At 32.9% G+C, this 18,990-nt stretch overlaps 1 protein-coding gene across 1 annotated transcript in view; it reads right to left on the reverse strand.

Annotated features, from left to right (window-relative positions):
- LOC110032032 (transcription factor TCP13-like) overlaps positions 1-13,949 on the reverse strand; it is a 45,261-nt gene extending 31,312 nt beyond the window's left edge. The window contains exon 1 of the mRNA XM_020735535.1: positions 13,594-13,949. Coding sequence (XP_020591194.1) covers positions 13,594-13,805 — 212 coding nt within the window. The 5' untranslated portion in view covers positions 13,806-13,949. The remainder of the gene's footprint in view (positions 1-13,593) is intronic.
- Between the last annotated feature and the right edge of the window lie 5,041 nt (positions 13,950-18,990).

The raw sequence follows: 18,990 nt of genomic DNA on the forward strand, positions 1-18,990 counted from the left end.
AGCTTCACATATATATATATATAATAATTTATGCATGTTAGAAGTTATTAAAATCATATTTATTTCCTTTCCTATTTTAGATTTATTCCCTTAGGTTGGATTTATTTCCTTTCTTATTTTAGGTTTTTTCTATTTTATGTTGTTTCCTTTATCTCCAAGTAATTATTATGAATTGATTAATTGGAGATAGGTGTTATATCTTCCTTTTTTTGTTATTTCTTTTTTCTTGTCACTCCTACTCTAGGATTCATGTTAGAGGGTATTTACACCTCCTTTTCATATCCATAAAGCAATTTCATTGAATTTTGAAAAATTAACATGATATCAGAGCCTTGAAACAAACCTTAGAGTCTCGTACCGTTGGAAACTCTATTCCCTACCGCCGACAATCTTTGCAGTGCAACAGACCCTTCCTCTGCCTCCACTTTTCAATTTTAATGTCGGAAACTCCCTCTCCTTGAAAGCCCTGATGTCAGAATTTCCTCTTGCAGCCTCCCCCCCCAATCCCCGCTGGAATTCCCAACTACAAGCTCTAGTCATCGGAAACTTCCTCTCCCTGCAGACCTTAGTCGTCGAAACCTCCTGCAGGCAACCTATTGTTGTTTTTTCCAACCTTAGGCCCCTACTTCCCTCTAGAAACTGCCGTACCCACAAGGTTCGGCCGCTAGATTCATTGATCGCTCTCCCGTCATTAGCTGGAAACTCCCACAGCTGCAATTTTCCTATCGGCTTCTCTCGTTGAACCTTCCTACTGGCTACTACAGACTTCCCTTCTGTTTTTAAGCAGGTTTCTGTTGTTTTTTTGTTTCCCTGCAACCTTTGCATCAGCCGCTGCAACACAAATGATTCAACCATCATCACTGCGACTCTTCTTCTCGTCCGCAGCAACGCGAGCCCCACGGCTAGTTCTCATCATCGGATTGTGATCGTTGTAGATTTGAGAGCGCCTACGCTGCAAATTAGGTTATCTCAAACTATCTTTGACCTGGTGATGTCGTCATCCTCCTTCATGTTCACTCCACTTTAGTTATTGATGATGCTGACTGAGGATCGATAAATCTCTCCATTTCAGAGGCCGCCACTGAAGAGGTTGACTTTGAGTGGTCACAATAGGAACTCGAGGAAGATTTTGACGCCTTCACTATCACCAAAGCACAACATCTTGCCCAGACGCTTGTAGAGTCTCATATCCCCTTCAAGATCTATACTGTAAAGGATCATGAAATTAAAGTGAAGCTCTACCTTGAGGTAGAGAGGCATGGGATCAGTGTTGTTATTATGGGTAGCGGAGGATTTGGGGCAACTAAGAGGAGTGGCAAAAGAAGGCTTGGTAGCGTCAGAGATTATTATGTACACCACTATGTTTGCCTTGTGATGGTAATGCGGTACCCTAATGAAGTTGCGAGGAGGCTGACTAAAGATGCGATCACTTCCAACACTATAGCTGCTTCCGGTTAACAAGACTTCAGAGCTTTTCAATTACAAAAACTACAATTAAAGACAACAACTGTCAACTAAAAGTTAGCTTTTTCCGTAGGTTCTCTACTTCCCTGCAGCATTAACTATAGAAGCCTTCCAACTACCTACAAATACTACGGAAACTACTGTCAAAGACAACCGCAGCCAACTAAAAATATCCCTAAATACACTTGGGGTTGATTACCAAGTACAAGATGAAAACTTCAAGTTCTACATCACGAAGAATCTTCCTTCCCCATTATTTGGCATTTTCAAATCCAAATTAAACATGATTACCAACCAAGTTTCAACTTGAGATGGGTGTTAGAAGCTATATTAGGAAATAATTTATTCTGATCAGAAGTTATGAAATTAAATTTATTTCCTTGGATTGGATGTATTTCATTTCCTATTTTAGATTTATTCCCTTTGACAGGATTTATTTTCTTTCTTATTTTATATTGTTTCATTTATTTCCAAATAATTATTATGAATTAATTAATTGGAGATAAAGATGTTATGTATTTCATTTTCTTTTGTTATTTCTTATTTCTTGTATTTTCTATTCTAGGATTCATGTAGGAGTTATTTATACCCTATTTTCATATCAATTAAACAATTCCACTGAATTCTGAAAATTAATATATATATATATATATATATATATATTCTAAAAAATATTTGTGTAAAAATAGATGTGGTTTGTCATTAATCACATAATATTATCATTTACATACATAATATTTTAAACACAATAAATTCATTCATTAGTTTTTCAAGTTAATTTTAACTATTTCAAAACATACTCTAATAAATAATATTAAAATAAAAAATTCAATTGAAATCAATTCATATAATTTCAGATTGAGTGAGCCCTTATGACACAATTATTGATTATTTTAAAATTTTCCATCTGAAAAAAAAAAGTAATGATTCTTGTGAAGAGATATATTAATACAAAATAAAAATTAAAACATTTCAAAAAAATAAATAATTTTATACAAAAATCACATAAATTTTGAATAATTGCATAAAAGACGAAAATACCTTCAATTCATGCAAGTCACTGTTAAATTTAACAAAATATGATTTAAGACCAATTTGGAGCAAGTTTTAATAGTCTGAGACTAAATTGAAGCATTTTAAACATCTATGACTTAGGGTCCGTTTGGGGCAGTTTATTTGCGGCTTGGGCGTTTTCAAAACGCCACATTGGTGTTTGTTTTGTGCGTTTAGCGTGCGTTTTCAGAAACATCGTTGTTTAATTGTATCGGCGCGGAACGCGGGTCGTAGCATGCATCCCGTGTATCCGCTGCCCCCAGAATTTTTCATTTGAACTTATATCTAAACTTACTTAAGGAGCATAAACATTTATGATATTAAAAGTCTTAGTATCAACAACAACCTTTAAGATTATAATTTTATCTTTAATTCTATTAATTTTTACAACATTATCTTTCAAACTCTTATCTATAATTACACATACACCATTTCTAGTGAGGCTCCTACCTGAATATCATTTAAAACCTAAGCTATTAATCTCCTTAGTCTTTTCTCCAACCTCTTTAATCTTTTGAATACGTAAAATATTTATCTTCATATGCACCATAATATCAACTAATTCTATTAATTTACCTGCGAGAGTATCTATATTCTAAGATTCTATCGCAATGTTAGTTTCATGGACTAACTTTTTACTGGCACCCGTCCGTTATGTGAGAATATTTAGTTACTTGACATTACACCCTAGCGTCAGTGTAACAGCACTTGCACACTTTTCACTATATTCAAGTCATACAGCGGTCGCTTCAAGGAGACACCCTAGCTTTTACACAAAAATTTAAAGGATATATGTCATGATTACCTCGAGAAATTTAAACTTTAAAATCTCCTATGTTTAGACAAATCTCAAAGTATATAAATTATTATGGCTGATAATTAAGCTATTATTTTAAGTTTTTTTGAGGTTGTATGTCCATATAAGGATGTTATAATTATATGACTCGAATATTTTCGATTTTCTTTATCATACCATCAAGTGCGACTAAGTTATAAACCATCATTAGTATCCCATAGGATGCATATTGACATTGTAGTATTTTTATTATTTATTTAAAATTATTTGTATGATTTGCATAACTTCTCTTATTAGCATGAAGAGAAGCCTAAAAGCTAACGGTTGACTATAGCAATTATGTATCTATTAGTGATTTGAGTATGAGGGATGTGGAATTCAAATCAAATAATTAATAAAGGTAGTGAATCCTGAAAAACTTCCTTCATAAACTTTTAAGAAATTAACCACATGAAACATAGAATCATATATAATTTTACAACAAAGAAAAACAATACTTATGAATTGAAAATTTTGGTAAAATTCATTACATACAAGGGCCTTATTTTATGAACTTCCACCAATATCATTGATTCTTCCATCTTTCCATTCCCTCAAAAATTAATTTCCAAAATCTTCTTATACTAATTTTTATCTTCTTGTAATAAATTTGATACGAACCAAATCGATTTTTCCATAGACAATTAGGGCAAAAAAATATTTTTTTTTATTTTGTCGATATCAAATCAAAGCAATACAACACCAACAACTCACATGAATATTTAAAAGATAACCACCTACAATTCGAGATGTAGGCCATCTCTCCCAAATACTACAATTAGAGAGGTAGAAAATCTCTCCCAAATCCTAACCCTAAAACTCAAGATAATAATCTCATGCATAACCCACACACTAAATATATTAGCATTATTTATATTACACAATAATAAATAACAAAAGACTAAATTATCCTTAAGCACATAAAATGCTAAATTGTCCTTAGGAGTCGATGTGACAATACTCTATTCCCAAAAAGACACCTCCTCAATGTGAGAAAAAAAACTGTTCCTGGATCAAGTGGTATGGATCTCCCAAAGCGTCATCAGCCAGTGATCATTTCCATTTAATCAAAAATTCATACTGACCCACATCAGTTTGAAATGTCATCTTTGTATATCATTTGGTCGCATCCTAATTTATTGGTACCCTGACTTCAAGTTAATCCTGGAGAACACCGCAGCCCCAAACAACTCATCTAGTAGTTCATCGATCACCGGAATTAAAAATTTATCAACTACTATTTCTTTATTCACTGTCTGATAATCCACACAGAGACACCATACCAACTCACATCCTTCTTCACCAACAAGGCTGGTTTGGATAAAGGCGCTCAAACTAAACTGTATGATCTCGGTCTCCATCTCTCTAATCAATCTCTCGGTCTCATCCTCTATACTTGGAGGTAGCGATTAAGGCGCACACTGATGAGAGAAACCCCTCGTCTCAAGATTATTGCATGGTTGAGTCTGCTCCTCCTAATTCCTTCGCTCAATCCCAAGACTCTAGATCTGCCTAAGGTAGCGACACTGCCCTAATGTCACGCCAATCCTTCTAATTTCTACCCTTTGCATCAGCTCAAGATATCTTCACTAGGGTTGTAATCAAGTCAAACCGAGCCGAGTATATCATTGTTCGGACTTGGCTTGGGATACTTATAAGTTGTTCATGCTCGACTTGAGCTTTTGTCGAGTTTTCATACATTATTCAAGTTTGATTTGTTTAACTTTTCAATGTATGAACTTGATTTGTACTTGCTTTGTTTATGACAAGTGAACGAGTATTTAAACTAGAATCAAGATTTTCAGGTAAAAAATTTAATAAATAATTTTACAATTCTAATTGCAGCTACTAATTTGTTAATTATAAACTCTAAATTATTTAAATTTTACTATTTAGCTATATAATTCTTATTGATAGGACTACACTAGTTTAAGTTTTGTAAGTAGGAGAACTAAATTGATCCTAAAAGTTATAGGGATGATCATTTATTTAATCATATTAATAAAAAAAAATAATAGCAAAAAGACAATCCACATTAATGTTGTTAGTATTTGCAGTGAAATAGTCATAAAAAATGAACTTATTATATTCAAATGAAAATTCTACAAGAAAGTCTTTTATGACACTCTCTTTTAACCGTAAATAACTCATTTTAAATTATCATTCACTTATTAATAAAATAAATATATAATTAATAATTAAACTAAAAATATTATTGATATAATAATATATTACTATTAAATCTATAATTAAATTTTATTTAAAAAATATATCATATATATAATACGAGTTATTATTGAGCTTAATATCGAGTATTTAATAAGTTACTTGTTGAACGCCAAACGAGTTTGTTCGTGAACATAAACGAACAAATTCGACTATGCTCACGTCCAGTTTGTTCAAGCTTCGAGCTTTTTCCAAGCTTGTTTATTTACTAATTGGAACAAACATGATCGAGCCTTAATCGAGTTGAGTTCAAGTTGTTCATTGAGTGCATTGGTTCATCTATAGTCCTAGACGTCACTTGATCCCGCAGCGGGTTGAGGCGATTTTGAGTGAAACTCTACAATCCTCTTCATTTCTTCCAGGGTCGTGAATCTCCTCTCCATGGGCGAGAACTGCCCCTCCAGGGACGAGAAACGCTTTTCCATTTCAGATACGATTTGGCTCATCTCTTTCTTCAATTTCTCCTCCAAAGCATTTATTATTTTGATCATCAATTTCAAAACTCCTTTTCATTGAAATTGCGAGGTTTGGAATTTTTGTAAGCTTACACAAGACTTTGGACGCCTTGTTGGCGACTCGCAATCAAAATTCTTGTACGCCACAAATCCCAATCATGGGTTTCGGTCACTAGCGGCATGAAACTCCTTTATGCCAAAATCGTTCACTTCATTGTGGTTGTTTCGTAACCGTATCACATATCTCTACCCCACGATCTCTTAGTTGGCTTCCCAACCAGGAAAAATTGTGACTGTATTGTGATCTCGTGTTTGTACACCTCGATACTTTGTTTGTTTCTAAATATCTTGAGCTTTGACACCACTTGATACAAACTAAATCAACTTTTTCATAGAAATTTGGGGCAAAAAAATATTTTATTTTGATAATATAAAATCAAATCAATACAACACCACCTATAACTCACACGAATACATAAAAGATAAGAACCTGCAATTTGAGAGATAAGCAATCTCTCCCAAATCCTACAATTCGAGATGTAAGAAATCCCTCTCAAATACTAACCCTAAGTCTTAAGACAAAAATTTCATGTCTAACCCTCACCCTTAATATATTATCCTATTTATACGGAACAATAATAAATAACAAAAGTACGAATTGTCCTTAAACACACAAAAGACTAAATTGTCCTTAAACGCTAGCGTAAAAAAATTATTATCTTCTTCCACTTTTGTTTCCCACTATTTGTTTTTGTCGACTTTGCTTACCGGTAGCGTCTAGCTCTATTTCTTACTACCTATTATTGTCGGCTCAATACCGGTACTGCCTTTAATACTTGGTAATTGCTAAATCCCACTATCGCCTTCCATACCCAATAACTGTTATAGTTCAGCTACCGTTCTTCACTCCTAGCAATTGTTATATTCATGCCGTGCTTCTGAACCCAAATTTCCGCATTGTTTGTTTACTTATTTTTGTCAGTTCCTTATATAAAATGGAAACGAAGCTTAATAAACAAGAAATTAAACTTAAACGACTTTGATTGTTGGAATTCATGAATAATGTGAATTGAAACCTACCTCACTTGAATACATCTTGAAAACTTTTGAGGATTTATTTGAGGTGATTTATAGGCCAAAATAGGCCCATGAGACATGCAAAAATGATTGGACATTGAGTATTGAAATAATATTCTGATTTTTCTCAATCAATGTGCATGAGCCTGTTCAATATGCATTTTTTGAGTGCTTCACAGGAGTGGACTACTACTTCCTGAGGCAATCTCCACAAACTTGTGTAAGGCATGGTGCTCCCTGTAGATGATTTCTATAATTATTTTTGAATTAATTTTTTAATCATTATTTTGTGTGCATGATTGATATTTTATTAAGCATGATATGTATCAATTTTTTTCATAGCTCCTTCAATCTTTTTCTTATGAAAATTCAAATCTTGAAAATTATTAGATTGTCTTTTGAAATGAAAAAGGTGCTTGGTTTTCTTAACATTAAAATAGGCAGAAATTAATCTTTTTTATGTGTGTTTAGTGCATCTCATTGTAAATTGAATTTAAACTACAGAACAATTAACTATCCTACATCAAACCATACCTTAGCAAGATTTTAAGAATGTCAAAACATAATGTGTATGCACTTGATTTTGCGTGTTTATGTGATTATACGATTTTGAATCAATCAAGATATCACAATACAATAGTTTTTAGATAGAATTTTGGCAATCTTAATCAAACGATAATTGATGGCCAACGAAATACTAACTGTGCTTTGGCCCAAAGGACATTGAGTGAGATGTAGAATGAAACTTAAAACCCAACTTCACTTAAAACCCAACTTCACAAAAGATTTATTTTTAATTAGCATCATGAATCATAAAAGCCTTAAAAGTCCTCCTTTGTAGTCCAACAGCTTCTCTCAAGTTTTAGCATAATAGATGTTGAATTCTCAGAGAACTAACAATAAATACCAGTCTCAATTCTTCACTGAATTAATGCAATCTAAAACATTGGGTTTCTGAAAGCACAATATTCCAACGAGTATGGCGAAGAGAGGGGAAGCCTATTAAGTTGAAGGGAAAATGAATTCATTGATTGGTTCCAATTAGAAAATTTAAAGACCATTTAAAGACAAAATAATGTGAACTTAGAAAACTAAATTAGTTAGCAATAAGTAGAATATCTTATCTAATAATATAAGATAAGCTATTTAATAAATAAATCAGTATTTGAATGCTAATCACAATTTATTTAAATGTTTGAAGGAAAATTAAAAGAAAATATTCCTAAGAATTATCATCTTTTGATATATGTGGTTAGAAGAGAATGAATTTTATGGACTTAAGTATAGAGTTACCTTTCCTTCCTGCTCCTTTTAAAAAATTTAGTTAAATTTGTTCATTTCTTCCTCATCTCTTTTTGTACTGAGGTTAAAATATTCTCTTGCATTTAACCTCAAGTATTTTCTTCTTTCTACGTCTTCTGCATTTTGGGATTTTAACTTGGCGCTTGCAAAGTCTCTATCATTTTGCTAATTTGCACTTCATATCCTTGCCTTTGCAGAAAATTGAACTTAATGAATTAACCTTCTTTGGACCTACTAGAATCCTCACGGCAAACAAGCTCTGTGGAATTAGGGATTGCGGGGTACAACATTTGTGGAATCACGAGCTAGGAAGCCTATAGCGGGATCACAGTGCACAGAGACCCAAAACTCCCTTCTCTCTGCTCCACTCCTACCTGAAACCATTGAGGAAGGGGGCTACAACGTTGGAATCATATACACCTCCTGCGACCGAACCTCTTCATTACACCGTTTCAAGGTGTTTCGACAAACGACAACACTTAAAAATAATAATGCGAAACCCGGATAGCTGGGTGAACGTCAGCATGCGGAATGGGATGGCATGCAATTTTGGGTTGAAAAGATCTATTTGAAAGAACATCACCAATATCATTTGTTGTAGTAGCCTTTAAGGCGAAAGGAGGTTCAGGTGCATATGGGCATGAGCAAACTGAGTATAAGGTGAGCCAAACTTATGGAATAAGAGAAATTAATATGGTTCGAGGAAGGGTACCAAACCCTATTTTATGGATGGAAGGAACTTTGGTCAAGGAAATTGGGAATGAGACTAACGCATGAGGAAGTTGAAGACGTCTGACTTTGAAGGAAAGAATGCATATTGTTGGGTTTATCACATTGAGAGATACTTTATGGCTAATGGGCTCATGGAGGAAAAAAAATTGATGGTGGAAGGAAAGGCTTTAACATCATATCAATGGAGAGAACAACACCAACAAATTAGATCATGCAAAAATTTCAAGGACCAATTGTTGGAGCGTTTCAAAACCACACGGAAATGAGCCTTACACGAGTTGTTTTTTGCATTAGCATAGGATTATAGGGAGAAAATTGAGATGTTATCCGACCATTTAAGAGGGATATCCAAAGAGGTGTTAGAATGAAACTTCATGAAAGGGTTGAAGCAAGAAATTCGAGCAACACTTTATTTGCTAAGATCGCGAGTATTGGGGAAAATTATGAAATTAGTGCAATTGGTTGAAGATAAAAATGAGATGGAGCAGGGTAATAGGAGCATCACAAGTAGAGCGCCATATCAAACTACTACAACCACGACGATACTAAAAGCTCAAACAATAGAATCCAGAAGGAGACTCCACATGAAAGGAATAATCGGTCACAACAGAGGACAACACTCAAACATCTTACAGAGGCATAATTCAGAAGAAGCAAATCAAAATGTTATATTTTCAGTGTGATAAAAAGTTTGCCCAAGAACACCGTTGCAAGGATTAAAAATTACAAATTCTCACAGTGTGTGATAAAGAGGCAGGGAATGCAAAAAATAGAAGGTTGTGATAAAGGAGTAGGAGCACCTCACTTCGCAAAAGTCACATTAAATTAAAAAGAGGAGTTAACACCGAACGACACTATGAAACTTCAGAGATAGAATGGAGAACAGGACGTAGTTGTGTTGGTAGATATTGGGGCCACCCAAAGCTTCATCTCTACTCAAGTAATGAAGCAATTGAGGCTTGAGATGGTTGACACAGTGTTTTGGAGTCATGATGGGAACATGCATGTAGAGAAGAGCAGGAGAGTTTGTAAATGGCGAATTTTGACACTGCAGAGCATTGAGGTGATGAAGGACCTTCTTCCCTTGGATTTAGGGAGTACTAACATGATATTTGGTATGAAATGATTGCAATCCTTGTGGGAAACTAAAATAAATTGGAAACTTTTGACCATGGAGTTTCAAGAGGAAAATAATATAGTAGTGCTTTGCGGTGACCCTAGTTTGCAAAACATTAGTGCAGGAGATCCATCGAAGGTGGTGGCTATGTTAGAGTGGTCACTACCTAAGTCCTATAAAGGGTTGAGAAGATTTCTGGGACTTGCAGGATACTTATTGGAACTTCGTAAAGATTTATAATTCTATTGTGCGGTCTTTGACAGAGAAATTAAAGAAGGATAACTTTCAATGAGAGAAAACAGTGACCAAGAATTTTGAGAAGTTAAAGAAGGTCGTGACGAGTGTACCCGCGTTGGTGATACCGGATCTCAACCAACTTTTCATTGTAGAGACGGATGTTTTAGGCTATGGATTAGGCACGGTCCTCATACAGTGTCAACGACCTGTCACTTATTTCAATCAAGTATTGACGACAAAAGTCAAACTCAGGTCAGTTTATGTGGGAACCACACGATTTGATCCAATGAAATTTTTTTTAATTCTACCTTGAGACCAATGTGTCTTTTCAAAAGGAGAGTGATGTCAGACTAGCGCCCAAAGACAATTTAGTCTTTTATTTGTTATTATTATTTGGTATAAGTATGACTTATTATGCTTATACGTAAGTATGCTATGAGATTATGTCTCAAGTTTTAGGTTTAAGGTTTGGGGAGAGATCGTCTACTTCTCGAAATGTAAGTGTTTATTATTATGTAATTGTAATTATATTGTTTTGATTTGATATCGTCAGAACAAAATATATTATTTCTGCCCTAATCTCTGTGAAAGTTTGTCTCGATTCCTATCAGTATACTTCCCCTTTTCATTGTTCTACGCCATGTTTATGTAATTAACATACACCAAAAGCCTTATTACTCCCAATCATTTTGAGTGTTGGATAAAGAGTGTCTGAAATCTAACTCTATCTAAATCTACTACCAAGCATCACATTAGAAAAGTTGTCAAACCCTTTGAAATTGCTTTAGAGCATAAATGATATGTTCAACTTATAAACTTTATTACTTCTCATATCCCTTTTTGAATTGAAATGAAATCTCTATGTACGTCTCCCTATCCAAATTAATGCAAATACAATGAAAATTGGCGAGTAGTGATAATGAAACTCTGATTGTGTTCATTTTAGCCATTAGAGTGAATGCCTCCAAATCATAAATTTTGTAAGTTTATGTATTCCCCCTGGCCACAAGCTTAGCCTTATATCTTTCCAAATAGTCATCGACTTGTGCCTCAATGTGAAAATCAATTTGCATCCCAAATTTTCATTTTCAATGGTAAATCAAAGACCTTCTATATTTTGTTCTTCTCTAATGTCTGCTTTTCTTTTATCATAGCATCTCTCCATTTCTCATCAAATAATGCTTTGCTATTGCATTTGGAATATGAATTGTATTTAACCTGTCTAAACAAGTCTTATATGAAAGTGAGAACTAGAGAATATAAAGGGTAATTAATCATTCGCTTGTGCCTTTCCTATAGTGATGGGAATGTTATAATCATGTGTTAACTGTTGAGTAGTATTTGGAACTACACTTATATTAATTCCATAAATGGCTTGCAAATCTTAAACTTGCTCTGGACTCGAATCAAGAACTATACAGCTAGAGTAAATATGATCAAATTTGAAATCATCATGAAGTGGTGGCCCATTTTGGAATGATTCAATTGACACATTGGCTGACACAATAGGTTCAAGAAAATAAGATAGATGATCAAGAACAAATGAAACTAACAGGGATGATGTTAACGAGGATGAATCAAAGAAAAAACACATTTGTTATTATATTCAATTGATGGCAATGGCTCCCTTGAAGATATGATGTTTGTTTTGCAAAAGTGAGATCTGAAGAGAAGAAAAAAATTTTGGTGAGTAAATGATAGCACTTGTACCACTCTGAGTATCTAACTTCCCCATATCACGATAAAGAAAATTTAATAAAAGCGGTGGATCCAAAAATTCTAGGAATGAAATTATTTGTAGTTCTAATATCATAATAGAATGTAAATAGTTTTTCCGTTGGTGCTTTAAATCCCAAAATACTTTAAGAAAGACGATTGATTGTACATGCAATCATGAGAATAGCTTCCCCCGAATAATATTTTGAATTATTTTGATAAAAGAGAAAACCCAAATTGTAGCCAAATAGTAAATTTCTAGCCCTATAATTCAATTTTGTTGTGGAATGCTAAAACACGAGGATTCATGAATGATGACTACTTGAAATACAGATATAACTTGATTATAGGCACAAAAAACACACACACACCCAATATGACAAATTGCTTCTCCTTGTAATACATAAAGATTATTAAAACCCAATATTACTTTGCATCAAATGGAATGCAATATGGACGTCCAGTTGAGTTTGTGTAAGTAGTAAACAAAGCATGTAATGGCTCTTAGTTGTATCCTTACTGTATAGCGTATACTCTTTTTAGCTTAACAAAGATGTCCAATTTAAATGAAAATGATAATCGATGTGGAAATCACTTGTGTGATTGAGGATATCAAAATCAATTAGTAAAGACAGCACCACACGTTTAAATATCAAATGGTTGTCTCTCACCAACTTGCGCATTTTTATTAGATGTGTGCCTAACCATTTGCAAGTGGTGCCCCACGAAAACAGTCAATTGGTCCTTGCTCCTATTACATCATAGGAAGATTTGCATACATGCCACACAATTATTATGTATTTATATATCATACACCAAAGCTTCAATTTTTACATGCATGCCTCCTTACTCATGCATGAAAACGCGTGTTTTACATTTTGGATGTTAAAATGGCGGTGCATTTGTTGTGATAAGAAAGATTTGGGTGGTGTAAATGTAAAAATTAAAGTTTAGGGGTTAGATATGTAAATAAGGTTAGATATGTAATGTAAATAAATAGGAATTAGGTGGCATGCATGAGAATGCCCCACTTGAAAAGTTTAAGAACTTGTGGTAGGAATGATTGGAGAGTGATGCAAGGTCCATGAACATGGAGATAAGACACTGATTTCAGATATTTCAGGAAGAGAATATGGAGAAACTCAAGTAAGTGCAAATAACACAAGCGATCAAAACACAAAACCATAAAAAGCACGAATAAAACAGGCAAGGATTTATTCGATTCAGGCAATATATGTCTACAGTGATAGAATAACATCATAAGAAAAAATAAATTTACATCTATCCATGCTAGATTATAAGAAGATGGCAAATACTGCATCAAAAAGAAAAAAAATATAAGTCACAAAATGTTAACAATCGGAGATTTCCAAACTTACCGAAGTGAGATACAGCAACACGAATCGCTCCAACTCATAAAGGCCCAAATAAGCTCCCAAAAAACCCTAACTTCTTTCCAAACTTCTCCTCTTTCCTCACATCCTTCAATACTTTTAACCAACATTTCCTTCTCCTTTCGCGCCACATTGTGCACAGAAAATTTCAACCCTAGAATAATAGTCCCTCCAGAGTTCGCCAATGGCGAATACATTTACAAATCGATGTCCATTCCATCGCAGATCAACATAGTGAATGAACTGCTGCCCTTTACAATAAGGATTAATGGGAAAATCATTGTGAGTTTATTTGTCAAATATCATACAATGCGCCAAAAACAAAGAGCATGGTGATAAAACTTTGCGGCTTTGGTATTCGAAAAAGCTTATGTTTTCATATATTTTTATATTACAGATAGGTTAAAGGGGTATAACGCGAATTTAACTCCCAATACTCTCTGAATAACCTTTCTGACGTACTGCGTTTGTCTTATATACACAATTTTTTCTTGTAATTTAGGGCAAAGAAGCAGGAATCGGCATGAGATCAGGGGATTCGAGCACAATCACTCAGCATCATTTACATATCTCACCCCTAAACTTTCATTAGTTTCATATTAGACAATCTCATTACATTTCTTAAAACCGAAATTTACATATGCATTTAATTATTTTGCAAATTAAACCTATTTTTTTATATTTAAAAAAATGTATGAAAATGTGAATTATATTTTTTCTTAGATAATATACTTTGAATGTAAGAATTAAAATTTAGGTATGAGATAACTAAAATGCTTTAAAATTGTAAAATCCACTTTTTAAAAAAGAAATATATTTTTAGGCATAAATTAAAAAAAATATTAAAATGATACAAATTATCATTACTTTGGTCATTTGGTGAATATCATTATTGAATCATTTTATGACGTAGGGACTTATATTATCTGTGGGTTATGCCCAAATTCTTCTAGCATTGATGCTAATATGGACAAAAAGTGAGTGAGGGAGGAGGAGGCTAACCCGTGGGAAGAGAAAGCCCTTTCCCCTATTTTATTTTTTTTTTATTTTTTTTTACAGCACCTAAAACATTAATAAATTCAAAAATATCATCTTTCTTTTCATAAAGTCAATAACCACCCCATTTATAAAAATATATATCTCACTTATCTATATCATAAATATCTCACTTATGTACATCAAAAATATCGCCATCCTTTTATGTTAGACCCTACTTTAATATGTTATCATACAACATCTCAGTCTTATCAAAGATATAAAAGCAAACGACCGTTACAATAATATAATAAATAATAATTATATTATTATTATTATTCTATATAGATAAGTGAGATATTTTTTTTTATAGTTGGAGTTAGCACAAATTTGACTCATTAGCTCCCATAAATCGGCTCACGAGCCATTTTCGAGGTCAAATGTAATCCTACTTGTGAACTACTTGATCCGATCACACTGTTGTCCCGAATTAGAAGACACATTTTATTGTTGGTTTGCTCAGGACTTGTTTGGTAGCTTCGTTAAATAGATTTTGATGTATGACATTCATATCATATGTGTTTACATACCTGACACTTAAACTTCAATTTTTGCATGCATGTCGTTTTACGCGTGCAAGAAAATGAGTATTTCACATTTTTTTTAAATTAAAACTGGTTATATTTTTTATGTGATATGAAATATTTGGGTGATATATAGGTAAAATACAAAATTTAAGAATATGGTGGTACGTAAGAGTAAATACCCATTGTTGAGTTCAACTGTGTTTGAGAAACACACCTAAGGAATAAAATGTTCTGCTAGAATGTGATTAGGGAGAGAGAGAAAACACAGTAGAGAACAGTAAAAAAAGAGTGACATTTATTCATGACATGAACTCCTATTTATAGACATAGGTCTCAGCATTACAAAAGTACATATTAGCTCCCTCATCATTAACTTTCAAGGAGGACTTTTTGGTAATTACAAAGTTATTCGCATATAATAAAACCAGAGACTGGTTCAATCTATGAGAGTTATCGATTGTTTCATAAGCCTTGACCTGATCAATTTCTAGTTCGAAAGAGTGCTCCTTGTTAATTGTCCTGAAGGTTGATTACCACCTTGTGGGGACTTTTTGTGGTGCCTTCTGTCAATCGTTCGAACAAGACGTTTCTCTTGCTGATATTCAGCCAAAAAAATGATCATCGAATACTAAGTCAATCATCCCATCTTCTTCACTAGTCGTTCATCTACTTTGAAATTCGTGCTTACTTATTTTTATATGTACACCCATATATATAAACACACACACGAAATAAAAATACATTTTAGTTTTGTTCGGGTGAGTTCAATATCATTGTGCCTATAATTTGATCACTTGATTATTAGTATCTTCTTAACACAGTGCACAAACATGTATATACTATTTGACCATAACTTTTATTGATTTTCTATTTTTGACTACCTTTCACGTTAGACTAAAATGTTTGTTTTGAATTAGGGGACATCAAAATAAATTAAACCAAATTATCTCCCTCTTCCTCATATGCCATAAACCTTAAATTTTCTTACATTTCTATACTTTGGCAGAAGATTAGTTGTAAATTATCTATATTATATATGATATATAACAACCTTTGAGTTTACATAGGAAGATTATGAGAAATTTATGATATTCTTATGATTAATTATATGCTTGGAATAGATATTATTTAGGAATATTTGCATACATTCCATACAATTCCTATGTATTTACATATTTAAAACCTAATATTTTATATCTATATCAATATTTCTTATGCATATGAGCATGCATTTCACTTTTAAAATAAGTGATAGTGATAGTTTTTCATGATATAAAAGATGTGAATATTAAAAAATGTAAAAAAGAAAATGTAAATGTTAGTCATGTAAATTCATATGAATTTAACAACATGTATGAAAATGTTTCTTTTCTTAATTATGTGGGTCATTTACATATATAACACATAGTTCTTATGTATTTACATATCTCACGCTTGAGCTTTCATATTTACACTAATAGCGCTTAAATATGAAAATATATAAAAATTGTGTCAGGACTCATGTTATTATATCGGCAAAAGTACGGAGAAGAGACTGATGAGGAGAGGACATTAAATTAATGGAGAGATGCAGACAAGTATTGTCTTAACTCGTGAGTTTATTAATAGAATGCGAACACATACGTACTTAGAACAATAATTTGAGGGGCCTAAGAGAATTTGGACGATATTTATATCATGGCCCAAAAAAGTTAATTTATGCTATTAAATTTTAATATTTTTAATTTACATTATATGGTTGATGCAAAGGATAGTGAGGTCATAGATGATGACATTAGGGTTGGTTGTGCCAATGAAGATGAGCAAGGTGGGATATGTCAATGATAGTGGCATGCCATGATAGGATCATTTAATTAATAAAATTTTAAAAATTAGAAGCCATCTGATTTCAATTAATCTTCAACTTTTGTTAATAGAAATAAATAAATATTCGAAGAGATTACAGATTCATCATAAACAATATTATGATTTGATTCTAACCAAATATTAGAAATGACAAAAATCTCTTATTTCTTAAAAGAAATCCCTGTAAAATACATAATTTTGATTTGTTAAATTCTAAATTGTATGTATGTATGTATACATATATATATGCACCATTGGGTGACAAGTTGGTAGGTAGCTGTTTTGTCAGTCGTAAGACTCCTCTGCCCAGGTTCAGGCTCTCTAAACCAGGCTCGACCTCTACGGGGAGAGACAACACATATGGGGAGTGGTATTCTCAAATACCACTCTTTTAATATATATATATATATATATATATATATATATATATTCATTGGCCCTTAGGCAACTTGGCTGTAAATAAGGACAACCAGCTGTATGAAAACTACAAAACAATGGCCTTTTTGGAGGAATCAGTTTTAGCTATGTGTATATTAATCAGCCAAGTCAAGGGTTTTATATATAAAAAAAAGATTTACATACACATCACTCAATTCACACATATTTACATCTCACGTCAATCTTTGCGTTTTACTACATATATAAAAAAAGGTCTTATTTTTTGAGTAATATGAAAGATTTGGGTGGTATAAATGTCAAAAGCAAAGTACATGCGGTAGATATGTAAATACATAAGAATTGGGTGTTATGACGTAAATGAACCTTTAATTGATATAAATTTCTCATGAATGTGATATCTTTCGCGTTTACACCTCCTGTCTTGTTTCTTTATGCCCACTTGTCATATATACATCATTTTCATATTTATTTTATATTCATGTTTTGATTGGCAAGAAACACCTTCCATTTAGAATTTCTTGCCACGACAACCCATTCTCTAAGTATTTATTTGAAAAAAATATTGGTTTGGATGTTGATGAGTGCTAGAAAATTCACAACAATATAGTAGGAGATTATCGTTTTAGCGTGGTACGAAGGTTCATCACACAGTTAAAGAAGAGAAAGTAACTAATAATGACACCCGAAGTTCTTATGTGGAAAATCCAGAAAGGGAAAATCATCGGGACTGACCCAATTGAAGAGTTCCACTATAAAAAGAAGATTACAGTTGCAATCACTTGTCTCATAGAAGTGAGATGATTACTAGGTTTTTCAAGTTATAATGTCGATTGGCGGCAACCGATAGCGATTGGCTGCGTTCAGCGATAGTGGTCGATGGTGGTTGGCGGTGATCAACGACAGTCACATTTTAATTCTTGTTAAAGAGGAACTTAAAAAGATTGGTATTTGTGATTTCTATTATATTTAAATAATATGTAATCTGAGATTTTAATTTATAAATAATTTATGCATCTAAAAAATTAAAAGTTTTGTATTTAGTATATAAATATATAAGAATTGTGTGATGTGTATCTAAATGTCCCTTATTTATAACAACTAGCATAGAAAAAACTATATAATTTTGTTTTTATTTAATGGTTGTAGTCTATGATATTTCTAGGAAAAAGAAACTCAGAATTTGCACTTTAGAAGCAATTCGGCTAGATTTTTTTTTTTACAGAATAAAATTTGAGAAATTTACACAGGCAACACACAATTTTTATGTATTTACATATTTAATCCAAAGTTTGATACTTAATCTTGATAGGACATCGACAAATTTCTACATTAGGCACAAATCTCGAGGTATGATATGGATCTGTAACCAATCTTTTAAACAAAAAAGGTTCAAACCTTGCTAAAATGTCATATAAAGCTTAGATTTCAGCAAACTTATAAACAAAATGACTAGCTCGAATATGAGCCTGTTGAGAAATTAGGGTGAAGAAAAACAAGAATCGACACAAATCCATAAGAACACACAGAGATTTAACGAGATTCGGCAAAGATGTCTATTCGGCAAAGATGTCTGCAA

The sequence above is a fragment of the Phalaenopsis equestris genome, unplaced genomic scaffold, assembly GCF_001263595.1.
Source record: "Phalaenopsis equestris unplaced genomic scaffold, ASM126359v1 Scaffold000873, whole genome shotgun sequence".
NCBI classification, from domain to species: domain Eukaryota; kingdom Viridiplantae; phylum Streptophyta; class Magnoliopsida; order Asparagales; family Orchidaceae; genus Phalaenopsis; species Phalaenopsis equestris.